Here is a 27,152-nt window from a genome sequence, read left to right on the forward strand (position 1 = left end):
CATCCGATCAATGCCTACCAGCAAAGTGAAGCTGTGTTCCGGCAACATCTCATACTGTTGAACGAGCCTCTCTCGCGTCACACTGGGGAGCTCAGGGAGCCTCTCCCGAATCTGGTCAATATTGATCACTTGCTGTGAGTCTGCACCTGCAGGCAGAGATGTGGCGTCATAGAGCAGCAGGGGAGGCAGGTTGGGTTCCGGCATGAACCTAGGCAGAGGGGAGATGAGATATGAATCTGGAGTATGTGGATTAATGAGAAGAATAAACTCTACCATTAATTATGAATGTTTCTGTGATTAGATGCCATGTTATTTGCAAATATTTTCTAATGTCCTATTGTATCAATTCTGTTTCCCGGGAAAGTCTCTGCACAAGTGTCAAAACCACCAAACCCACCACTCTCCATGCTTATATAGTAACAGTAATGATGAATGAAATAAGCATAACACAGGGTTGACGCCCCACTGTGACTTACAATTGTGGATAATCCATTCCACAGTTCACAAAGAATCGGATATACGGTCATGTGTCACTTAATGACAGGAATGCATCCTGAAAAACGTGTCATTACGCGATTTTGTTGTGTGAACATCCTAGAATGTACTTACACAAACCTAGATGGTACAGCCTACTACACACCTAGGCTCTATGTATAGCCTATTGCTCCTAGGCTACAAACCTATACAGCATGTTACCGTACTGGCACTGTAGGCAATTGTAACACAATGGTAAATATCTGTGTATCTAAACATAGAAAAGGTACAGTAAAAATGCAGTGTTATAATCTCATGGGACCACCATCGCGCATGCAGTCCAACACTGACAGAAACATCATTTTACAGTGCATGACTATATAGTCATAAAGACATAGGCTGGAAAAAATAGGACCAAATAAGAACAATTTACTTATTAGGAAAAGATGACTTCTCCCATTTTAAAATTTCTACTATTTTTAGCATTATTTGTATTAATATAATAAATGAAAAGTCAAAGAAAAAAACTTACTGTCTTAAGAGGTAGAAGAAGTGAATGGATTTTGCCTAAATACAATGTAGAAGCTAGATGGGGCGGGGGAACAGGTGGAGCACATGGCATTTTTAAGGCAGTGGAACTACTCTGTATGACACTGTGATGGTGGACAGATGTCATTTACACACCTGTCAAAACCCAACAAATGTATAAGGCAAAGAGTGAACTCTAACGTAAACTGTGGACTTTAGTCAATAATAAGGTATCAGTATTGGTTCATCCTTGTGACAAACGTACCACAGTAAAGCAAGATGTTAATAATGGGAGAAGCCGTGTGTACGTGTGGAGGGGGAGGGAGTATGTGAGAACTCTTGGTATTTTCCACTCGGTTTTGCTGTAAACTTAAAACTGCTTTAAAAAATAGAGTCAATTAATTTTTTAAAAATGTGGAGGCTGTGCCATTGCATATAATCTTATGAAACAAAGATGTCTTTCCCTCTGTTCTATTCCGGTACTAACATTTTCTCTTTGCTCCTATTTGTCGAAGGGCTTATGTCAAAGCAGGTAATGCACAGTAAATGGTGGCTCGAAGGTAATAGATAAGAAGTGCAAGCAAACCATCACCTCAGTGCCAAATCTCTGCTACGGATCAGTCTGACTTCTGAAGGCAAGAGGAAGTGAAAGGGAGGCTTCCTGAAACTCACTGTCTATTAACTGGAGGGATTGAGCTGAAGCCACGGGCTGAGTTAAAAGCCAAATTCCATGCCCGGTGATAAAGCAGCACAAAGAGTAGGGAGCAACATTAAAGAACAAAGAAGGTTCTCGGGAAGAACAGACTAAAACTGGAAGATCGCAGTAATTAAAATAATTTTGAGTTTGACAGACACATGATAGGAGTCCTTGGGGTGAGGTTCACTCCAAGGGTTTGTGAGTTTCTTTTTTCCTACGTAATGATGCTACATCTGATCCTCATTGACAGCAACAGCTACACTTAAATCTTTCTGCACTGCACAAAGGAAAGGTGGGCTAATCTTAACAACTGCGGTGCATAAAACTTCAATCTTTGCAATCTGCTAAACTCGATGGGAAAAAATAAAAGGTTCAATTTATCTTAAGCCTATCATTATTTGCTATATTATTTGTGGGTCTCATATTAAGTCCACCTTGTTTAATTTATCAATGAACTAGCATCATCTGAGGTTTGAAGGGAACTGCCATTAACATATATATTTCTTTTTTCCATTCTTATTGAGGAATTTTAGTGTATTACTGAACTTGTCTTTGAATTTAAGAATAAGAACAGCCTAGGTCCCAACCTCAAATGCCATCCTCTTAGCTCAACTACACAACTTTGACACAGAAATGAGTGTATTCCAACAGTTGAATCCCATCAAGACACTCTGAGGCTACTAAATCACGAAAATAGTACTTCTCCCAGTATACATATAAAATAGGAAGTCTAGATATTCTATCTTATAACCATAACAAAAAGTAATTCCTACAAACTATTCAGGATTATTATGCTGATCTTTAAATGGATTTGAAATTTGCCCCTAACCCCAAATATGTAATGGTATTTTGCCATGAAGAGTAACTCACCTATAGTCCTGTTTTCCTTCTTTGTCTCTCATTGGCACGGTGCACCTACGATAGTTAAATAAGAACACATTAAACACATATTGCATGCAGCACTGGCTCGCCTACATGCAGAGAGGGGTTTCCCCTACCAATAAGGGACACGGGCAAATTCAAGCTCTTCAGCTTTCTACAGGAGATGTGTAGATGAATACATGAAAAAATAATAATAAAGGAAAGAGAAATTTTAGGGTGATAATTAGGAGAAAAAAAAAAAAGGAGTTGCAGCTAATATCTGTGGCTTTTAGCCAGCTCAAATTCTAGGCTTTTGAGCTTTTTTTCAGCATTCTGCTTAAAGTGTAAAATCCTCAAAATTCTGAGTCAGAAAATTAGGGTCAAAGTTATCTAAACCAAAAAAAGGCATCTCTACAACCAGGCCTCAGCTATCTTCTACTTCTAGCTTATGTTGGTAGAATCTGAGAGATTATTTAAGGAAGGAAAAACTCTCGCCACAGAGCAGGCAAGCTGGAGGTTAAGGGAAGGGCCAGGCCCTCAGACTAAGCGCTCGTGTCAGGTCTGGGTCAGTTCAAATCTCCTAACAGAGGGTGTTTTAGATCCCTGTAGGATACAGTATTTTTCTAATTTTACTAGTGAAGAAACCACAGTGCAGAGAAGCTAAATACCTTCTTCAAGATCCCATGGCTGGTCTGTGGCTGAGCCCAGACCTCTTGTGCCCCACCTGGCTGTGGTCAAGCTGCTCTCGAGGCAAACTCACCCCAGCTTGTAATCAAATGAGCGCGTTTCATTCAGAATTTCACCTCCATTCTCAAGTTCTTTGATTTGCCTCTGAATTTCATAGTCTAAGAAAAACACAGTAATTTAGTAACATATTTTGATTATACCTTTCATCCAGTTAAGCAATAATTACCTTTCTCAATCTTTAAGTTAAAAAATAATCAGGAAGAGGATTGTTTATAATAATCCTATCCTTATATGCTGTATTTTCCTCTCACTGCCATCATAGAAGATTGGTGCTGGAAAGGGCCCTGGGCAGCCCTGTTCCCTCAGTTTTTGAGACAGCTCAGGTTCAGATCTAGGAATGCTGCCTACACCAAGGGTTCTTACCCTGGGATCCATGGGTGGGCTTCAAAAGATTCTGGTACCCCCTGAGATTACATACAAAATGCAGGGGTGTGCATATGTACATCTTTTGGAGAGAGAAACCAGAATTTCCACTCTATTTTCAAAGGGATCTGCAACCCTAAATGATTAAGAACCACAGCTCCATGCCACGCTCCTGCAGCACTGAACAACACAGGCTGTGGTCATCAAAACGTGGCCACACTTGCCAAGCTTCTTTGTGAAAACAGCTTGAATCTCCCTTAACCCCTATCCCACCAGGTACCACGCTCCCTCGCCCCAATCCAAACCCTTTTATCTCAGCTGCCAGGCAGCAGCAATGCCAAAATGTGTCAGTTTTTGCTCCACATCTCCCCGACTCCAGTGCTGTCCTTGGTTGACACGAGATGATGGCTGAAAGGCCCAACTAGGGAGGAAAAGGTGGTGGGAAATCACAGGCTTGGAGAATTCAGCCCATGATGGTAAAGCTTCGGTTCTTCCAGTCCGAGTCAGACCACAGGGAGATTCTCTCTCAGACTGTTCCTCCAAAGAGTACTTCAGAGGACAAGGAAGGTTGGGGACAGCCAAAAACATGCCAGGGTCTCCTTTGTAACTCATTATGGATTAATCTATCCAAAATCTGTTTGCTTCATTTTTTTTTAGGTTACCTTCACCACCTCTTAAAATAATGGGTCCCAGAACACTACCACCTTCAAGGTGGAGTGGAGCTTTCTTCCATCTGTTCCAAGCTTCTTCCCCCTCACAAACTTGGGTTATAAGGGTTTTCCCTGACTCAAACCTCTCTTGGCTTCAGAAACATAGATTGTGTCCCCTTTCAGAGCCAGAAGAGTTCACCATCTGTAGTCTGTCTTCATATGGGAAACCTCTCCTTCCCTTCCCTCCGGAAGTCTATTCCCCTCTCCTGGAATTGGCTTTGAATCCAAGTTGCTTTGAACAGAATGTGTTGCAATGGTAGCTGTGAGTTCTAAAGCTTAGGACTCAAGAGGCCTTAAGGCCTTTGTCCTCCTGGAAGGTTCCCAGAGCCACACAAGAAAGCCCCAGCTAGGCAAGTGAATGAAGGAAGACCACATGGGTAACAAAGCCTGGCAGACACCTGGCACCAAGGCCCCACCCATGAGAGGCTGCCTCACACCTTTTGTGTCAGCTGGCTGCCAGTTTCCCACAGCCACAGGAGTGAGTCCAGGCAGGACCAGCAGAAGAACCACCCTACCCAGAGAACTGTGAAATTGAAAATGGTTACTGTGTGAGCCACAAGGTTTTGGGTGGCCTGTTACACAGCAAGAGACAGATGATGCAAACAAGTACAGTGGGAGGTAAGAGCTGGCACTCACCTATGGCTTTGGCCAAGAACCTGATGCTGTTGAGATTCTTCACCTCGGTTCGAACGCCCAAAGGCTCCCCAGGGTGATGCACGGATACGTTGGCATCCACTCTCAACTGGCCCTCTGGAAGGTGAGGGAAAAAACAGCTCTTCAGAAATTATCTGAGGCAACTTGGTCCTTTTTGAAGTGAGAGAGCATGAAAGTAAGCAATATCTCACTCTGTGTGCTATTTCGTTACAGCAATCTAGCCTTGGGGAAGGCGCAGTTGGTTGTGAAGTCCATGGCTGGTACTTCTGTCCACCTGGGAGGAGTTACAGTCCTAAGGCATCTGAGGACTGTGCCTGTATGTGTGTGTATATTGACGTGTACACTTGTGCACATACAGAAGAGAAGAAAATTTGGGGATATACCAGTTGGGAGGATCTAATTTCTTTTGTGCTAAATAAGAAAAACAGGACTATTAAAAGGGAGATTTACTTTGCAGTTTTATTTTGAAGTTTTTTTCAAAGTGTCAAAGCTGAGTTGGGAGGAAGGCCTCAAAAATGATTATCTGATAACCTTACCCTGCTCTCCAATGGAATATGGATTTCTAACAGCGATTCCAGGAGATTTATAAGAGAGTCCTTTAGAATTTACAGCTCAAGGGCAAGAGCTGAAACCTGGGCTTTTTCCCTCCTCCTTCCCCCAGATACTGTAATAATCTCTTCCTTCCACAAACACGACTCTGAATCCTTTCTGATCGCTGCAAGGATCTGCCGCAGCAGAAAAACAGCGCTGCTAGGAAGTGGGAGGTCTACGGTGAGACTCAGAGAGGGGGCTGACCCCATCCTGGAACACCTTCTCTGACCCCGAAAGCACCTTCAGATTAGGAACGACGACTCCTAAAGAAGCAGGTAACATGAGAGGACTAAAAGGCTCTTGAGGATGAAAGAGAGGGAAAAATCCCAAGACAAAGAGAGAGATGAAGATAAGAAATAATCCACATTTTGCACCTTACAAAGTAACGCTCAAATGCTCTATTCCCTAATTTTGTTACAACATTAAAATGCTGGATTTTATTTTCCTAGGTAAGTTTTTAAATTAAGAAGTAATCTGCCAAACCTGAGTGTCCTGATGGGCAGAATAAATTCATTTTCCAAGATTTCACAGCAAAAATATACTAAAATAATAAAATAGCATAAAAAAAATTCCATGCCAAGAAAAGGAGACCTTTGGAACTTGTTCTCTGTCATTCTCCCAGTGTGAGCTGTGGGGCTCAAGCCTGCACCAACTTCCCGCCTGCCCTTCGCCCCACTCACACCTTGCATGGCTCCAACTGCCACTCGTGACAGTCAGGGAAAAGATGCCTTTCAGCTCAGAAATTACTCTAGCTGTATCTCTAGCACTGACTTCTCAACATTTTTACAAAAATTCTGTAGCCCCTTATTTTTAATCACCTTGTGGACAAGCTGTGCTTATCTGAATCTCAAGAAGTCCCAGCTATTTCTCATACCATAGGACTCTCCGTCTGGGAACCCTGAAGTCATCCTCCACTTCTCTGTTCTCTTTGCCTCTTAAATCCGAACTGACAATTGCAACCTGTCAGGTCTTCCCTCCAAACATCCCCCATATCTGTCACTTCCCTTCCATTTCCACTGCTGCTGCCCTCGCCCAAGGTCTCAGAACCGCAGGCCTAGGTCACAGGATCACATCCTGACTCAATGTGGCATTGCCTCCTCATCCAGTCACCCGCAACATGGCTGCGACTTTCACCCTGCCACAGCACAGTTTTCATCATTCCTGTTGCTTACTCGTGCGCACAGGCAGTTTCCACTGGATTACTTCATCCCCTTTGCTTGGTATACAAGAGCCCTCATCTGGTCTCAGGCGACATGATCTATATTTTCCCAATGCTCATTCCGGGAGAAAGCTCTCCTCCAGTCAGGGCAGGCTTCTGCACACAACTCCCTGTCTACTCCCATCGGCATTACTGTCCCTCTCTTTAACCTCTGCTCATCCTTCAATAAGCTAGCCTCCACTGGTGGGTCCTCTGAACTCCCAGAAGATACACAGTCTATACCACAGAACTTAGTCCGTGGCTCCAGTCTACTGTGCATTAGCCTTTTCTTTCAGACCAGAATGGAAGGCCCCCGAGGACTGGGCCAGATTTTAATCCCCACTTGCCTTCTCAGGGATATCATTCTTTCAGTTACCCCTCTCTCCCACATCAGGCATTAACCTCTTCCTCAGCATTCCCTCTGATATAGACACATGCAATAATATGTCTCATTTTAAAAACAAATGAAAATCCCAAAACCTACTCTTTTGAACCCAATTCTCAATCCGTCAGTCATTTTGCTATAGTTTCTCTGGTTTCCTTTTTGGCAAAGTTTCTCAAACAAGTTTTGTTTGCACATGTTGGCTCCACTCCCATATACTCCTAAGCCCACCTCAGCCTGGCTTCTGTCCCACCTCTCTGAAAATGCCCCTGTGAGAACTGCCAACAACCTCCTGGCTGCCAAATCCAATGGACACAGGACATGTGTGTCTTCACTTTACTGGATACCTCAGTTGTATGTAACATATCAACTAATCCTTCCTTCTTTTTTATTTTTATTTTTTTAGAGACAGGGTCTCGGTCTGTCACCCAGGCTGGAGTGAAGTGGTGCAATTATAGCTTGCTGTAACCATGAACTCCCGGGCACGAGGGTTCCTCCCGCTTCAGCCTCCCAAACAGCTGGGACTACAGGCACGCACCACCACACTTGGCTAATTATTAAGAATTTTTTTTGTAGAGACGGGATCTCACTAAGTTGCCCAGGCTGGTCTTGAGCTCCTGGCCCCAAGTGATCCTTCCCACTTGGCCTCTAATCCTTCCTTCCTCTGCTTCTGCGGCCTTTTGCTCTCTCGGTTTCCCTTGCTAGTGCCTTCCTTCCCATGCAAACTCAGGGCCCTCTTCTTTGCTTACACTCTCTGTGCAGGGGTATGTAGTTTTAAACTCCACCAAAGTGCTGATGCCTCAATTTCTCTCCTCTGCCCAGACCTCTCTGAGCTCCACACTTACGCCTGCAATACCACTTGACACCTCCACTTGGAGGCCTCACAGGCATCTCAATTTCCAAAACTAAATCCTTATTTGCCCTTCACAAAGACAATCTTGTCCATGTCTTCCAATTTCACTAAACAGCACCACCACAGCTCTCCACACTTCCTTGAAGGCATCCTTGCTTTTTCCTGTCTCCTACCTCCCATACCAGCCTGTTACAAAATCCTGTTATTTCTAAAAACCATCTTGAACCTACACATCTCTCCAACTTCACTGCCACCAGCACCATCCAAAACAGCATCATCTTCCATTTAAACTACTGCAAAAGCTTCTCAACTGGTTTCCTGGCTTCTATTCTTACCCTTCTGAAATCCACCTCCCACAGAGTGGCCAGAGTGGTTTTCTAAATGTTAATCAGACTGCGTCATTCCCTTGCTTAAAAAACCTCTCAATGGTTTCCCATCGCACTTGGGTTGAAATCTAAAATTCTTGCTGGTATCTGTAATCTACCCCCTTGCCTACCTTTACAGTGTCATCTGATGCCACCGCTTCTTAGGCTTCCCCACAGTGGCCTTGTGTTACCTCGCTCACCTCTCATTCTAACCTCTCTCAGCTGAGGGCCTCTGCCTCAGCAGTTCCCCGGAATGCTCATCCCCTGGGTCTATGCTGTCTGGGGCCATGAGTCATTCTGCAGATCTTACATAAAGTCACCTCCCCTGAGGGGCCTTAAAAAAACATCATCACCTTCCAGCATTATTCTGTATTACGGCACCCCATTTATTTCCTTGAAGCACTTGTCACTATAATTATTTTGTTTATGTATTTTTCTCCCTTATGAATATAAACTCTCCCTGGCAGGAACAGTGTCTTTTTCAGAACCTAGGGCTGGGTCTGGCACATGGGGATTGTTCAATAAATTAAACCTTATTGAATAATGAATGCCCAAACTGGTATTTTCCTGAACAATGAGTAAGCAAAGTAAACAGGTTTCTATGCCACTGTAGGTTCCTGATAAGCGCTACAATTCTGTCTGAATAGGACTAATCTACAGTTGGAATCATCTGAAAGGCCCATTAAGCTCAAAGGAAAACTTCCAAAGTATCCTGAGCTCTGCTTGACCAAATCTCAATACTTGGGAGACAACTGTTTTTGAACTCAGGGAACCATGAATTGGACCTCCCCTGCTTTTAAAAATGAAACCATCTTTCACAATTTAGAATTCTAATTTGGAAGAGGAATGAAAGTATGAATTTCAGTCTCTTCCAGAGAAGACCATACTACATAAATATCTGAGAGGAATCGTTTAGTATCCCGCAGTGTTGAAAGAGAGTTCGCTAGCCTGGATTCAAATGCAGTATCAAACATTAACAAAAGACATGCTATCTAGTGAAGACAAAATACCTTTTAAACAAATTAAGTTAAATTGCCTCAAGTGCACAAAAGCCTTACCAGTTAGGTTTACTTCAATGCATTCTGCACCACTGAGGGAGAGCCTTCATTCACACATCATGAGATTGTTACCAAGCTCAATTTCTGTCTTCTGGAAGTAGAGATTTGTAACAGCAAAACTAAAAAACTCTACCACTGAGCACAGTGATACAGTGCAGTTTCATATTTTTCTCTAAAATACATTTACACAACAGTAATAGAACATCAGGATAGAAAACTGTTTCTGCAAACAGCAGGGTCCTGAGGATATGGTGGGAAGTTCTACTGAGCTATGTTGTTCTGATTGCTGAATATTCTCCAAAACTGAAATAACAAGGTTTGACAAGAAAATAACATTACCAAATTTTATTGCCTATATTTCACAAAGGTTATTCATCCAGATGAGTGGTGATTCCATAAAAGTACTACTACTTATTACTGTTAATGAAAGCACATCACATTTACCCAGCAGGGGCTCTTTGCTAGACCCTGTGCTAAGTTTTATATTCATTATCACATTCATCCCCGGCAATATAGCTTAATGACAAAGCCACTTAGACATTCCTGAGGCATTGCAAACTTAACATATCCAAAATGGAATTCTAGATTTTCTCCCAAAGTCATTCCTGTCATGGAGCTCCCCCAACTCTATCTGACGACTTCTTTGGTTTCTTCTTTTCCCTTTCTAGACACGATCATTTGGGAACTTGCTTTTATAAGTGTGGAAAGTGAGGCTCAGAGAAATCAAATAACTTGCCTAGGCTCCTGCAGTTAGAAGTTGCAACACAGGATTCCAACCAGGACTGGGACCTCAGAGCCCTCAGCATCCACGCTCTGCCAGACATCCTAAGTTGACATCTGTGGCAGTCACGGCACTGCCATGGCTGCCACTAGGAAGCAGTATGACACTGTGCTTAAAGGGCTCTGGAGTTAGACACACCTGGGCTAAAATCCCAGCTATCCCAGCTCTATCACTTCTTATGAGTCCTGGGCAAATAACCCGACCTCTCTAAGCTTCAGTTTCCTCATCTGCAAACAGGCATAATACCACCTATTTCTCAGAAACGTAAAGTTTAAATGAGACGATAAATTAATTTGAAAATGCTTAGTGAACTGATGAGCACATAGTAAATGTTCCAACTGGCAGATATTATTAGTGTTGAAACACTTATTATGTCTACATCTGTACATTCAACTCCATAAGCTGCTCTGAGGATCTCCTCAACGGTGGCAAAACGCTGTCCACTGAGGAGGAAATGACTTGGAACCTGGGCTGAGCTGGTCCGTGCTCATTAGTAACACTATCAGGAACTCACTGAATCACAGCCCACAACAATTCAGGCCTCATTCCAAAAGCACCCTGGGTGTCCACTAGTCTTCAGTGCCACCTCTTCAGGATGGCCCTCAGCTCCCCGGACGCAGGCTCCAATGCCAACAGAGTGGTCCGAGGGGGATAGGACAGAAGAACAGGCAAAGGAGATGGGGCTAATAAAATGCTACCAGCACCAAGAAGCTGGCCCCCTGCTGACTCATGGCAGATCTCAGCTCTTCGTAGCACTTTAGAACAACCAAAGCCACTCGGCTGCTGTGCTAGAAGCAAAGCTGTTGGATTTGAATTTAAAAGAAACAAAAAATGTCACAACAAATGAGATTTAATGAACACTCTCAGCTGTCACTGACTGATGAGTTCTTGCCATTATGGTTTATCTCTTGGCAAGGACCCAGATGGAGTATTTCTCAGCTAACAGGTGGCCTATTTATTATCCCATAGGGTTGGTAGGAATCATAGTTATTTTGAAGAAGAATGGGATAATAAAAACTTTCTTAAAGCAATAGAGAATCAATACTTGGAGCATAAATGGATAACCATCCAACCTGCCTATATTTCATTTATGTTTGGTGGGTAAAAAAAGCAGCATGAATGATAAATCAAAAATGGAGAATTCTCTTACTCTAAAACAGAGAAGCATCCCTATAAAGCAAACTTGTAGGGAGCTAACCTTTATGCCACTCAAACTCATGTGGCTGTGCTTTCTCAGTCTTTAGCTGAAAGCAGAGAGCAAATAAGCAAGTTCTGGCTTCAGATTCAGCTTGTACCGGGGTTCTGATGTTACAATTTCTTGCTTGTAAAATGTCCTTTGTGACAAATGTGGCATTACAGATCCAGAAGTCCCTCTGTAACATGCAAATACATTATGTGACATGCTAAGGTTGGTAAATAATATTATGAACTAGCAGGCAGATGAACGTCACCACTGACGGCATTTCCCAGGCACCCAACAACCACTGTTCTGTGCTAGGGAAAAATACAATTGTATATTCAGAACCTGAATTCTGTACCCACTCCATCAGGAAGTGCTCTGAGAGTGGCAGAAATTTTTAAAAAGTCCCTGGGAACAGGCTGGACGCGGTGGCTCACGCCTGTAATCCCAGCACTCTGGGAGGCCAAGGTGGGAGGATTGTTTGAGCTCAGGAGTTCGAAACCAGCCTGAGCAAGAGCAAGACCCCGTTCTCTACTAAAATTAGAAAGAAATTAATAGGACAACTAAAAATATATAGAAAAAATTAGCTGGGCATGGTGGTGCATGCCTGTAGTCCCAGCCACTCGGGAGGCTGAAGCAGAAGGATTGCTTGAGCCCAGGAGTTTGAGGTTGCTGGGAGCTAGGCTAACGGCACAGCACTCTAGCCCAGGCAACACAGTGAGACTCTGTCTCAAAAAAAAAAAAAAAGTCTCTGGGAACAGAAAATAGGGGAAAACCATGGGAGAGACCAGCCTTTAGGGACTTACAGGAGGGCAATGCAGCACCAGGCAAGAGCCAAGACGAAATTGTACTTGACCAACACTTGTGATTTTCACACCTGTTTTCTTGGTCCCAAGGGTGCAAGTGTTTCTTTTGTTTTTTTTTAGTTTCCTACTATATTTCTACTGAATTTAAGATTTTATCTCAGGTTAAAGTTTTGTGCAATCATAATCTTGGCTTATAGTCAATATAATTTGGCTTCGGCTGTACATGGATGAAAATTCTATAGAAGAAGGAAAAGAAACAAACTGAAAGGAAAAGCAGCAACTAGCAACTAAGTGCTACCTATACAGAACTCACAAACTCACAATTATTCTCAATAAAAACATGTCTTCTTCCTGAGAAAGATTAAACTGTTCGAACCCATTATTTCATTATGGGCTCAGTGTCTCTGCACTGCTGTTGTTTGTGTGTTTATATTTGGTTTGAGGCCCAGAAAAGAATCCAAGGAAAATTCTAAGGAAAAAAAAAAAAAAAACAGGAGTGCAAAAAGTTAGGGGGAAAAAAAAGGATATAAACAATATCAATACAAGTCATAGCAAAAACCAAAACTCAAGTCAGAGAGCGCCAGGAATCAGAAAGGGAAAAGGGAGAGAAGGACCTTGCTTCTGTGGCTTCTACCTGCCATATTTGCCTGGCTGGTCCCCAGGGCTTGAAGTATCAGTTGTAGCTCCCTGACAGCTGTTGCTGCCTCTTCTCCACAGGACAGGTCGGGCTCCAGGACCAATTCCAGAAGGCCAACTCCTACCAAAGAGAAGCACAGTCAGCCTGACTGGAGCTCTCCAATCACACAAGCAGATACATTGGGCTGAAGTCTTAGGAAAACCCTGCATTGCTGAAGGACTCTCAAAGTGGTTCCAGCTTCTCAATCATTTCTCTCTTTCCTCCCACTTTTTGATTTTTAACTTTGGTTCATTTCTTTTAATGTCTGCTTAAGTTATCCAGCTGTTGGGCCCATGACTGGGTGGATGAGTCTGTCTAATTTTAGGGAAGAATTATTCGCGAGCCCCACAGTAATCGCAGTTGAGCCGCGCTCACTGCCAATATCGATGCTGATATTTGGATCTCCATCTGTCAGGCTCCTGTGCCTGCTTTCTCACTTAGTTTGGGAAAACTCTAGAGGGGAAGAAAGTTGCCTAAAACGCAAGAACTGAGGTGGCTGGAAGGAGAAGTAATGAGAACATTCCAAGCCTACCCGCCCTGTTCAAATCGACGAGCGTCTGTGACCTCAGGTCGTCGTGGAGGCTTTTGCCACTGTCTTGCTCCAGCTGGATCTGCTTGACCCTCACCGTCCTGGTGGTCACCTGACTCTGCCTCTTCCCCACACAGATGCCATACGTCAGGCTCCCATTCACAGCGATCGGCAGCCTCTGCTGGGTGATTTGGTAGCCTGCCTGCACACAAATGTGGGACACACAGTCACCAGTCCATGAATAAAAGCAGGATCCAGTTTCCTATTCCTCTTAATGTCACACAACTATAGGCTAACTTTAAACAAAAACAAAACAATACAAAGTACAAAAGAAAAAAGGAAAAGGAGGAGAACAATCAGTTCATGCACTGAGGCATCGCAGCCTCAATTCAGCCCGGCTGCTTCTGCTCTGGCTGTCACCCCCTGGCTCTCCCTGAGCCCCCACTCCCAATTACAACGCAGCAACCACTACGAATTCTCTCATCCTCACCAAAGTGCTGTTTTGGGGAATAACAATAATCTCATTGTCAGGGGCCCCTAAGAAAAGAACTTATTGTCTCCATTTAGCTCATTAGCCTAAACCCTGCATCTCATTACTGGGCTCCTGACAGACTCTGCTTATTAGGAAACGCTGGCTAAGCACTTTGCCATCTTCTCTTGACACAACCAACAGCAGTTGCTGCTGTGTTTGAGCTTGCTTTGTTTCTGTTCTTTAAGTGAACCAATCATGCCAGCTACCCTCCCTGACCCAACTTTCCAGGCTCTTCTAGCCAGAAAATGCGGTGGTCCTCGCACTCAGCTAATGGAAAACACATAGCACTAAAATACTGATGGATCTTGCAAGGACTCCCCCACATCCTTCTAAGTGGAAGGGAGGAGTCACTTTGAGGTGCACATGTGCATCAACACACACTGAAGAGACAGCAAGTCAATGAGGAGAGCTAGAGAAGGACAGAGAGTGGCAGCTAAGGCACCTGCAGTACCTGCTAGGTCCCAGATGCTGTTCTCAGTGTCTTACACTCAGTGAGTCCCACAACAACCTATGAAGGAGGTATCAGGCACAGAGGGGTTAAGAGCCTTGCCCAAAGCCAGAGAGCTAGTAAGTATCAATGTCAGCACTTGAACTCAGATGGTCTGGCTCCAGAGTCTGCTCCTAGCCACTAGGCCAGCCAGCAGTTTTTAAACTTTAGCTGCATCAGAAATACCAGCGTGCCTGTCAAAATATAGACAGCTGAGCTCTACTGCAAGGGTTTCTGATTCAGTAGGTCTAGGGCTGGGAGCGGGGGGAGGCTGAGAATTCATATTTCCAGTTCCCAGGAGATGCTAGTGCCCCGGGGACTACACTTTGAGAACCCTGCATGAGGCTAACTCGTTTTCTGTGCAGAGATAGGAAGTCTCAATTTGCAAAACTAAACTCTGGGTAGGGTTGCCAGATAAAATACAGGATGCCCAGCTAAATTTGAATTTCAGATAATCAACAAATACTTTAGTGTATTTCTTATAATACCAACTCGGAGTTATCTGAACTGTCTGGTCCAGAAAGGACAGAAAGCCAGAGATAACCAAAACATCTCATTTTAGTCACATAATGCTAAGTCGCTCACCTTAACCAAAGCGTCTGTCACTCTTAAAAGAAGAAGAAATGCAGTTTAAGTCTTTCCATGCTACCAAGCAGTAGACTTGCTGAAAGGCTGGCAGCCAGGGGTGAAAAGCAGCAGCAATTGGAGAACTTGGGTCCTACACTTATACATACACGTTTTAATTCTGTTCCTGCCCTCACCCACTAAAAAACAGTTCACCCCAATCTTCGGTTCAAGGAGAATGAGGTGAAACAATATTCTCACTGCTGTTCCTCTAAATCTAAAGGAGAGTCACACTCACTATTAGAGGCTCAGATTAAACTCAACGTTATTTTGGGAAACCCAGTCAACATTTCACTTTTGTTCCAGTTCAAAAGTATGAAAAATTGGCTCTCATCCACATTGGCATGATTCAAAGAAACTTTTTAATTTTAAGAAAAAAGTAGGTAAATATTGAGTGCACTGCTCAGACAATTACTGTTGTTAGTCCAGGTTTCCGGTTCATGTTTCTGCTTACTATTGTCCACTTAATTGTTCCTTGTGAGATGACAGAAATGTCTCCAACGGAGATAGCCCTATGATGGGAACTTCAACTTAAAAGCGAGCTCTCACCATGCCTACAGAGCTACAGTATGCATTTACCGTTGCATCGGCCACAGAGCTAGCTTTTGTGCTAACAGGCAATTAGCAGCAAATACCACGGCTAGCCTGAGCCTGAGAACACTGGCTTCTACTCCCTGTGCAATTATGAGCCAGCTACCAGAAGCATGAGGCTAAGCAAGGAGTTAGCAATCAGGACAACTGCGTCCAATCTAGTGAACATCGGGGGGCACCTGCCTTCGTCAGGGCCGGGCAGCGCTCCCTGCCGAGACGGATAGAGTGCTGACTGGAAACACCAGGGGCACAGCCCCTGTTCCCCGCCTCAACCCCCCACGGCAGGGCTGGCCCAGCTCCGAGAACTTACCAGGGTGGATCACAAAGCATACTTACAGGGAGGTCCGCATAGAAGTAGTGCTTCCTGTCAAACAAGGACTTCTTGTTTATGTGGCAGTTCAGAGCCAGGCCTGTCATCACAGCCGCTTCTACACACCTCCTGTTGAGAACCTATGGGAACACGGCACACAGTTCCTCTCACAACCGCAGGCTGAACAAACGCTTCTCCCACACAGGCATCCTCACTGAATATTCAACTTGGCCCTTCATCAGGCATTATCTCTGCTTCTCTGGGTGGGCAGCTCCAGTGCACAAGCCGACTCCGTTTGTCTGTGAATCGAGAACATGCTATAAAAAAGACAATGCCTGCAGCACTGGGTCCCACTGGGCACTTAATGAACTCCCACACAAAAGACCCTCTCCTCCAACACCTGGCATCAAAGTTAACAGGAAGAGTCCCAAAAAAGCTTAGAAGAATGGTTACTACCTAGAATAAACCTAATCCCACTCTCTCAGCAAACAGCACAAGGAGCTGGTCAGGATACACGAGACGCACCGATCCCTGAGAGGGGGGTCCTGAGGAGTCGTCGCTTCACTTTGACAGAAAAAGAATGAACGTCTGAAAACAACGGCGCTGCAGCCATTTCCTCAAGGGCTGGGACATGTGGCACAGCTGTCTCCTGGCTTTCAGTCCACACCTGGCCAGCTCCCTAAAAAGTGGAGCCCAGACTGAGTGCTGGCCTCGCACACGGACCATCCCGTGCTGCTGGCCTCTCCAGGGGCGCCCAGAGCTTCCGCTCCTTCCAGACCCTACCCTGCCCCACTTTCAGGAGTGAAGGACCAAGAAAAGGCTAGCAAACTTCCCAGCCCCAAAGGACGTGAACGGCTCTTAAGAACTGTGGGAGTTTGGAACCGCATGGACAACTAGAGGTGACATGGTACAGAAGAAAGCATAAGACCTCCAGTCGGGACCAAATTCCATTTCTGCTATGTGTGCGACTTAGGAGCCTCAGTTTCCTCCTGTCTGAAATAGGGATTTAATATTTACCTTGCAGAGTGGATAACACAATAGCTAGAACACGTGCCCTACAGTAGGGCTCAACAGTTCATTTCCCTACGCTACTTTGGGGAAATTTTTGAGGATGTTGTGTTTGCTGAGGAAATATATTTTATTAGAATATTTATGATGTTCTTTGGTATATTTAGTATACTATTACTTATATAGATAAGGCTTTCTAGTTAAGCATTTTCACGTCCACCATTTTATTTCAGCCTCACAGCAATCCTGTAAAGAAGGAATTTGAATTATTCCAATGTCAGATTAAAAAGAAAAGATAACAAAAACTGAAACCCAAAGAGACTAAGATACTTGCCCAAATCCACAGAGTTGGCAAGTGGTAAAGCCAGCTGCAGAGCCCACACGTACCCCTGCCTAGAGGGTGGCAAATAGAATTTCTGTGGTTCAGGCACTGACTCTCTGTGCTGGGATGATGAGTACTGACCAAACACACAGATTTTAAGAACAAATTTGTATGACAAAATGTAAGGGACTCTCTACTTACTGAGATATACAACCCCCAAAAGAAAACCCAGACAAATCTCCTTCCCATTGACAACATCACATCCCTCTTTTTTGTAACTCAGGTTACAAGATGGAGCCAACTCGGTTTCCATTCAGAGTTCTTCATTCTGTGTCTATAATGTCAGCTCTGCAGTAATAAAGGTTTCAAGAAAAGATGTGTGTGGGGAACAGGATGCTCTAATTATTGATGTTTTCACTTGCTAATGTTTGGCATCTTACTGAACGGTTGTTACTGCTATACAAATATAGCTGGCGGAGAATCCTGCCAAATCCAAGCCCAGTGACTTGGGCCAAGGAACACAGAACGTGAAGCTGGAGTCCCGGCCCTGAGCTTTGCTCCTCCTGGGGCTGGGCTGCAGCGGGGGCTCACTTGTAAACTGCCTGACGCCCCGTCTGCACAGTTCTGTTTTCTCACTCCCTCTGCCTTCCTAACCACGGCTTTTGTTCTCATTTTAGTCCAGTCCGGGCCTTTGGGGCCAACCTGCCTCCTCCTAGGCATGAATAAAACCCAGGTTATTCTGCTTGTCTGTTTCTGAGTGTGCATAACTTCCCTGCGCCTGGCACTGAGGGCGTGAAGAGATGCAGGTGACCGTAGACTCTCGCTGTGCCTGTGTGCACACAAGTGCACAGGCACTTGATAAACCGTCACTTTCCAGAGGATCAGAACGCAGTAAAACACACAAACATTACTGCGATACCGAATACTTTAATCTTTTTTTTTTGATGATTTAGAAGGCATGAAGTACTTCAGGGTCAGAATTATAAGCATTAATCATCACACACTACAGTTGCACAGAGGGGCTAGTAAACAGAGAGTGCCAGTTAAAAGAATGCCAAGAAAAAAGAATTTATTAGGATCTTAGTCAAGCTGCTTGTGACAGATGGAGGTCCCGGTCAGCATGTTCTGAGGATAGGATGTAGAATTGGAAAATTCAGCTTGGGCTGTCTCCCTTTCAAAACATTTCTTAATGTCTATAATGTACTAAACCTAGGGATACAGAAATAAATAAGACTCTATCCCTGCCCTCAACGAATCTGCAGTGGTGACATGAACCCGCCAGCATCTTCAACGTCCTGTCCAAGTTTGTCTTCCATACTAGGGTGATCCTGCAAAAATGCAGATCTTGTGACATTGTGTTGCCCAAAGTCTCACAATGGCCCCCAATGTTCCCATGATAAAGGCCAAGCTCTTACAGGATCTAGTTCCTGCCTACATCAATTTCATCTCCTACCACATCCCCATGCACCTGTGGTCCAGTTCTCCTGTACAACCATGCTGACCTTCTGACTCTCCCTATTCTTAATCCCTTCAAAACCGCAGTGAGATGTCACCACCTCTGTGAAGCCTTTCTTATTGTCCTTTTTGTGTACCTCTTCTGACTTTCTACATCCTTCCATTTGGGCTTGTATCATAGTGGATTTAATTTGTTCACATGTATTTCCATGCAATTGTAAAATTCATGTAGATGGGAACTGTCTGTTTATCCCTGTATCCCTAGAGACTAATATAGATCCTGAAAATTAGTGCTGCTTAATTAATGTGTGTTAAACTCAAAGGAGAAGAGAGATGGTGGGTATTGGGGGAAGGTTTCAAAGAAGCCATGATGCCTGGGTCTCCTCTATGGTGTTACCTGCCAAATGCTGGCCTTCCAACTTGTTTCTGGAAGTATGTTCAAGTGACAACTGAGCATGTGTGATGTGATCAAATAGGTAACTTGAAAACTCAAAAGATTAACTTGTCCTGAAGAAAGCATGTCCCAGAATTTTCTTTGTAATTAACTTAAGTGACTAAAAGGCTCTCTGGGTCAGCCATAACAGCTCTCATGGGGAAGGAAAGCGACAGTCCTTGGCACTCACACAACATGCCTGTCTCAGCCGAGCCTTCGGAGGCTTCCCTTTGGCTTCAGGAATGGTCAACAGCGAGTATTTATTGTGCACTGGCACCACGTCAGGAGGCGAGCTAGGCACGTCACATACACTTGTCATTCAATCCCCTCAGCAATCCTAGGGTAGATACTATTATGATCCTCATCTTACAGATAATGAAGGGAAGCAGAGAGATGAAGCAATTTGGCCAAGGTGACACATGTAAGTGGCAAAGCCAGGAAATCATACCCCAGAACGCAGACTCTCAACCATTACGCTCTATCTTAAATCTTCAAAGAATAAAGGTGGTAGTGTTAGCTATCGAGACTACTAACGCCAGGCCATAACTTCAGAGCAGCCCCTCAACCCAAATCCCACTGTAAATAACTGAAGGCAGATACTGGTTCTAACGTTTTTTTTCTTGCCAGTTTCTACCTCTAGAGGTTTGTTTCCAGATGATGAGGTCCCAGAGGGCAAACATTGTGTTCTTAACTTTGTGAACACTCAATACCCAGTCTCTGGCATGTGAGGGCTCGGTAATGGGTGGGCCTATAGGTTTTTCTCAATTAGCAGAGGATGTCCTATTGCTGGACTTCTGAAACTCTTGACACAATCAATCATCTCATAAAATGATTTGTCAAATAAGAAGTTGATTCTTATATTTAATCAGAAGATAAGAAATTTGTGGTATGTAGAGGTAGGAGATGAGATAAATACATAGTGGATGGCAAAGAAACTGCATGACTAGTAGAGAGACTAGGCAGATCACTGCCAGGAAAAGGATCTTAGGGATGGTGGAGGAGGGGAGTAGTGAATGGCTTTTAAAAAGAGTCGCTTGTTTGGCTTGTTTGTAAAGCATGAGTAGTAGTGCAGCAACCATAGCTTGTTTGGAATCTAAAATACATCCAGTGCATAAGGCAGCATAAACAACCCAGAAATGTGCATGAGACCTCCAAGGAGACATTGTGACCTCAATTTGAGAAAGTCTTCAAGTTTTGAGATTTATTTAGCCTAACCAAACAAGCATTTCCTGATCTCTGAGCATAACAGACCATCATTTAATGACAACTCCCAACACATTAAAAAAAAAAATTGCCAGGTTCTACACATTCTACTTTCTTAATATAACTTGATTTCTTTTCCTTCCTCCCCATATCCTCTGGATTAATTCAGGACTCCATTCAAATGCCGCCCCCCTCCAACCAGGCCTTCTGCAACTAACCCCCTGGCCAGAAGGCTTCTCTGCCTCCATTTCCAGCCTCCCCTCTAGTCTCTCTTCCACACCCCTTCAAGAGTGACCTTTCTAAAGGATAACTCTGTTCATGGAATTCCTCTGCTTAAAACCCTTCTTCACTGCTCCCCATCACCAACAGGATAAAATCCAAGTGCTTGCTAGAGTCTTCAATGCCCTTTGTGATCTAGCCCGATGGCCTTTCCAGCTTCCGCTTCCTCCACCACCCCTAACCAACACACCCACATAGCCAAACTCAAGCCAGGCTTTTGTACAAACTGCTGCTTCTGCTGGTAGCATCCTTCCTCCTCATCTGCCTGAGTAAGATCCTGGTATCTGGCAAGGCTCTCAGATGTCGCCCATTTTATGGAATCTGTCTCCCCAGTACCGCTGTCTAGGTGTTCTTTCCTCTTGGCTCCCCTGGCACTCAGGGAAAGTACTGTCTCCCCCACCACACTGAGCTCCTACAGGGCAATCAAGTCATTCTACCTTACTCTTCTTCGCTGCATCACCTAAATGTAATACCATGCTGATTAAACGTTAACTGAGATAATGAGTAAGTTAACATTTCCTTTATCAACATCCAAAAGACTATAAGCTATGAAATAAAAGCAAAATTGTTCTAAAAAAATGTATCGGTCATAAAAGGAAACCACTCTTGGTATATAAGCGAAATAGAATAAATTTAAGCAGAGTTATCAAGGAGACTTTCAACAGCAGGAAGCCACTCTTACAGAGGGACCATGCAGAGGCAGTGTGCCTAGAGCCATGGTGTGCGGCCATCAGAGGATGGTGCAAACAAGGTGGACCCGGCTCCTAGAAGCTGGAGCCCTGGATAAGACCCTGGCGCTGCCAGAGACGTTGCTGGAGGCAGAGAGGAAGGAGAAATACCCTGTCACTCCTTTCCTGACACCTTCAGGCTTTCATCAGAACCTCCGGTTGGTCTAACCCAGCCAGAAGCCAGCTGCCCCAGGGCACAAGGACCCAGGTCTGTAGGACTGGCACCACAAATAAATACGTTCTTGTGTTCGCTTCTGTCACTTTGTCTTTTGATAAATAAATAGCTAATCAACAAAATGATGCCACTCTCAAGCCTGTCCAATCAACATAAAACTGAAAATTTTGTGGATTCCTTTTTCACATACTGGGCACAGAGGATTATGAAATGCTTCTAATTTATAAGGAACATTTGTGATAACTCAACCTGGGTTGAACTGAATTCTAAATCTACATTAAATACTAGGAAAGGATTTGCTAAGCAAATTAACAGACTAAAGAAGATTACATAACCTACTTAAGTCCATAAAATGTTCTCTAGGATTTTAGCACTTTTAAGGGAAATTCTACTAATTACAAATAAATATATTCATGAAAACCAGTCTCTGGGATCTACACTGGGAAATATCTTGTGATGTACTTGAAAGGAATAAAAATGAGTATCTTTCAAAATAGTCTGCATTTCATACCATTTCTCTCCCCTTCCTACTTTGCCCTCAGCTGGTGAGTCCATAATGCTGTAATACCTGAAGTTCGTGCATAGTATCAGGACCTCCTTAAAAAACTGAGGAGACACGGCAAGACTAGTGTCCTCACTGAAAACCCAGCTGACGATTCTGCTGGAGCATAAAACAAAGACGAGGTGATGTTTCCCAAAAAGCCCAAATGGCAATTACTCTGTGAAACTGATACTATATATGACAAATCTGATAATTAGGATATACCATGGTAAATACTTTAATTTATGGAGAGAAAGCAATTAAGATTTATTAAGTAAAAAGAAGGCAGTAAAATGGGCTCTTATCTTACTGCTAACCATAAATTAGTCTCAAAGCATGAACTCCCTCTTATTTATATTCAAAGCAAAAGTTACCGGACAGATTAAATTTTTATTACAAGGGAGAAAAGTATTCCCTGTTTCCTCACCCCACATCGCTTCCCACCATTCAGTCCTTTTATCATTGTACAAAACAAACACAAAACCTCTTATGCTATAATAATTAAGCTTGCTGAAACTGGTCAGTTAGTTAAGATAGTTTTTGTAAAGTGGAACTTTACCACCAAAGGTACTCATTTTATGCAGATATTAATTTTTTTTTTTTTTTTTGAGACAGAGTCTCACTCTGTTGCCTGGGCTAGAGTGCCGTGGCATCAGCCTAGCTCACAGCAACCTCAAACTCCTGGGCTCAAGCAGTCCTTCTGCCTCAGCCTCCTGAGTAGCTGGGACTACAGGCATGTGCCACCATGCCCGGCTAATTTTTTCTGTATATTTTTAGTTGTCCAATTAATTTCTTTCTATTTTTAGTAGAGACGGGGTCTCGCTCTTGCTCAGGCTGGTTTCGAACTCCTGAGCTCAAACAATCCGCCCGCCTCAGCCTCCCAGAGTGCTAGGATTACAGGCGTGAGCCGCTGCGCCCAGCCAGATACTAATATTTATATGGATAGACCCACACATATATGTTCTCTATGCTTAAACATGGGCATTGCCTAGGGAAAAGGAGAAAGTAAATGTTACATTCCCTCTTTTGTTTAAATCCCTTTTTCACAAAGTGGGGGGGTGGGAATCAAACATCTATCGCATAGGAAGCAACTCCTGTTCCAAAGAAGAGAGGTGTGGTCTGGCAGGTTCAGCTGTCCTTAGCTCCAAAGCCTCTATTCCCAGCCCTTGTGTGAAATTCCAACCCTCAGAAGTGGTCAGGGGTAAGGACAGGAACATTTACTTGGCCCAAAGTGTCGGAAGCCCCATTTTTTTTTTTTTCATCTGGGATTCCATCCTCCTCCCTACCTGGCAAGCTCAGGTGGCCCACAGTCACCATGAGATGGGCAGCTTATACCAGCTTGGCTTTTGGCATGGGAACAATCTATCTTGCTTTTCCATGGACCACTGGAATACTAAGATCTGAGATTTACCTCTGGGGTAGGAACAGGACAAAAAAACCTTTGGCCTATGTCAGCCCTAGGCCCGCCTCTAACCTACGTACAAAGAGTTCTCCCATGACGCAGCCTGGCTGGCTTGGGTTTCACTTTGGGATTGGGGGCCAATGGCCCAACCGCTATAGCATTCGTTTGCGGAGTCTCATAGTTGGCCAGTTAGGGAGGTTAGAAGAGCAGTTGGCAGCCAGTAAAAGACAAGACTTAGTGTGCAGGTTTACTGGTCTATATTCTTCTTTCCTACATTCCCAACAGTTAGTAATCTGAAGTTACTCACTGGCGATTAACTTGATCTCTGAGAAGACTTTTGCTAATTGATGAACTAGAGCAAACCTGAGTCAGAAAGGCCTGAATCTGAATCTCACTCCTACCATTTATTAACTGTGTGACCTTGTACAAATTCCCTAACCTCTCTAGGCCTCTGTTCTCTTATCTGTTAAGGGAAGCATAGTTATTTTACAGGATTGTTCTGTGAATTAAAAAAACTTCACACGTGGTAGACATTTAGTAATACTAGTTTCAGAATGGAAGTGTTATTAAATGTAAAGTGCCCATCTCAATCGAATGTTTCATATGTAAACTTTTCTAGCAGGCAGTGGAATCTAATGAGAAAAGGGCTATACAGCTCCACAGATCCATTAGTCTGGATTTATAATCTACAGTAAGGCACAACAGATGCTGAAGTTATGTATTATGTCAACATAATATTTCCCCCTTAAATGATAACCGACACCTTTTGTGGTAATTACTGTGTTATCTCCAGCAGAACAGAGATCGTATTTCTTAATGTCTCAGGAAGCTTATATGACTTCATTTTCTGTTTTACAGCGAAGCAAAATTTCCCTGGATAACACTGTATGCTTGCTGTGGCTGGAAAAAGCTCCCATTCACAAGTGAAACAAACTAGCTTCTAACAAGCTGAAGTTATAAACCAGTTAATTGAGCCAATTTTTACACCCATCTCACTGTCACCTGCCACACATTTGTCACTTCCTGCCTTCCAAGGTACTAGCTACTTTTAAAATTCAATGACAGTCGAAGACGAAGAGACGCATAAAGCCACGGAGTGGACATGGGAATCAAGTGAAAAACAAAACCAAACAATCAAAAACATTGTTCTTTTTAAATGAAAGATCTTTAATGAAGAAAGATTTTCCCTACTGCAACTCTGAATATTTGTCTTCCTCCTGTTTATAACTTAAAAAAAAAGTATGTTAATATTAAAAAGGTTTTCAAACAAGGTCACATTCTGGAGAAAAATACTGAAAAGGGTAAAACATACAAACCCATTCATTTGAGATTTGCTCCCATACTGAAACTGACAAATCTTTTCTGACCTGTCCTAAAATTGACTCAATGAGACTCTACATCTGGAGAGATTTGATGGAATAGCAAACTATTTCACACCACTGAAACCTCAAGAGTAATCAGTGTGATAAAAACAATTTCATGACTGAAAAGTTCTAATGATCAGAATGAGATCTACTTTCTTCTCTATATGAAAGATGAGTATGAAACTGAAAGATTTGACTATTGTTGAGAAACAAAACAATTGGCTTGAACTAACCAAACTCTAAGAAATGCAACAGGTATTCGCTATTGGTGTGGATACAGGACAGGGTGGAACAAGGCCTGGGAATATCAGAAACAAATTCCTAGAGACACATGCCATTCTGTCAAAAATGCACCTGCTATGTCCATCAGTCCCATGAATGTCCTGAGAAATGAGTCTTTGGAACAGTCTATCAGAATATACATTTTTTTTTTTCTTTTTTTGAGACAGAGTCTCACTGTGTTGCCCAGGCTAGAGTGCCATGGTGTCAGCCTAGCTCACAGCAACCTCAAACTCCTGGGCTCAAGCGATCCTACTGCCTCAGCCTCCCGAGTAGCTGGGACTACAGGCATGCGCCACCATGCCCGGCTAATTTTTTCTATATATTTTTAGTTGTCCAATTAATTTCTTTCTATTTTTAGTAGAGACGGGGTCTCGCTCTTGCTCAGGCTGGTTTCGAACTCCTGAGCTCAGCCCGCCTCGGCCTCCCAGAGTGCTAGGATTACAGGCGTGAGCCACCGCGCCCCGCCCAGGACATATATTTTTAGGAAGAAAAAGTTATCTTTAATTTTATGCATCCAATAGGAATATAGCATCTTGTCAGAGGCTTCCTGCTAAGCCATGAAATCATGGAGGGTAAAAGGAAAAAGAAAAAAGGCCAAATTTTCATAGTACAAATCCCCTATTTCCTTCATTATGTTTGCTTCAAGAATGGATAATAAGATAAAATAACTAGCCTGGACATTTCAAAAATGTCAATATCATGAAAGAAAGGAAAGAAAGGGAAGGAAGAAAGGAAGGAAGGAAGGGAAGGAAGGAGGAGGAGAGAAAGAAAGGAAAAAGGAAGAAAAGAAAAAGAAAGAAAAAAAAGAAAGTGGCATGACAATTACAAGCAATGTGTAATCTTTAATTATCCTGGATTGGGGGAAAATAAAGGGTAATAATACTGAGACAACTGTGGAAACGTGAATATGAACTGTGTCTCAGATAACAGTATTGTATCACTGTTAGCTTTCCCGAGTGTGATAATTATGCCGTGATCATGTAAGAGAATGTTTTTGTTCTTAGGAGACAGAGGCTGAAATATTTAGAGATGAAGTGCCATGCTGTGTGCAACTTACTCTCAAACGGCTCATCCAAAGGGGAAAAAATAATCTAGGTGCAGGATGGATATTCTTGTACTATTCTTTCAGCTTTTCTGTAAGTTTTAATTTTTTAAAATAAAAAATGCGGGGGAGGGGGAAGGGTTAGTTAATTCTCCTACCTGGGTGAGATGTTACAAGCCTCCCACACAAAACTCAAGGAATATATTAACTATGAAGAGATGGGAGTGAGGGGCGGGGGTCTAAAGGAGACAGGAGCTATTTAAGCTGATGCTAACTTGAAAACCACACCGGTACCTGAAGCTTCCATTTACTGTTGCTGAAAATCAGTTGTAGGAAGAAAACATTCTATATATTAAATCCATGTAAACATTCCTATGCTATAGATCCAATTAAGTTATGTGACACATTAAAGCCACTGTATATGTAAAGAAGTATGGTGCAAGCAAAATGTTAATAGGGAATTCTGCAATATCTATACAGAAGCATATAAATCCTGCAATAGATACCACAGAGATACATAATCAAGAATATGAAAGGAAAATTTGTTCTTTTACCTGGTAGGAAAATAATTTTCCCCAATTATATCTTTTCTGGCTGAAAACACTTTTAGCTTCCCCCAAAGTTGTATGTGTATCTTATTTTCTATTAATGCTTCCTTTCTGTTGCCTCACTATGTAAATGGACACATGCATTTCTCAATTTGTGCTTCTCTGAGACACATCTAAGACCGAAAACTTCGTATTAATTGTTACTCATGCTGTCGTGAACACATACCATCTTATCTCAGGAAAGTGCTACATGTTTACCCACACTCGTCCCCAGCCCAACTCTACTGACCACTATGAAATGGAAGTATCTGTGTTTACATTTTAATGATACAAAGTTAAAAACATGAGTATTATAATAATACCAAATAAAATT

General features: G+C 43.2%; 1 protein-coding gene across 1 annotated transcript in view; it reads right to left on the minus strand.

Annotated features, from left to right (window-relative positions):
- The window catches only part of GATB (glutamyl-tRNA(Gln) amidotransferase, subunit B), a gene marked incomplete at its 5' end in the record, with an annotated part of 79,829 nt that overhangs the window by 34,155 nt on the left and 18,522 nt on the right, over positions 1-27,152 (minus strand). Inside the window, 7 exons of the mRNA XM_012660019.1 lie at positions 19-208; positions 2,570-2,614; positions 3,321-3,405; positions 5,017-5,130; positions 12,883-13,005; positions 13,457-13,655; positions 16,024-16,137. Coding sequence (XP_012515473.1) covers positions 19-208; positions 2,570-2,614; positions 3,321-3,405; positions 5,017-5,130; positions 12,883-13,005; positions 13,457-13,655; positions 16,024-16,137 — 870 coding nt within the window. The remainder of the gene's footprint in view (positions 1-18; positions 209-2,569; positions 2,615-3,320; positions 3,406-5,016; positions 5,131-12,882; positions 13,006-13,456; positions 13,656-16,023; positions 16,138-27,152) is intronic.

The sequence above is a fragment of the Propithecus coquereli genome, unplaced genomic scaffold (assembly GCF_000956105.1).
Source record: "Propithecus coquereli isolate 6110/MARCELLA unplaced genomic scaffold, Pcoq_1.0 Scaffold65, whole genome shotgun sequence".
Lineage (NCBI taxonomy): Eukaryota > Metazoa > Chordata > Mammalia > Primates > Indriidae > Propithecus > Propithecus coquereli.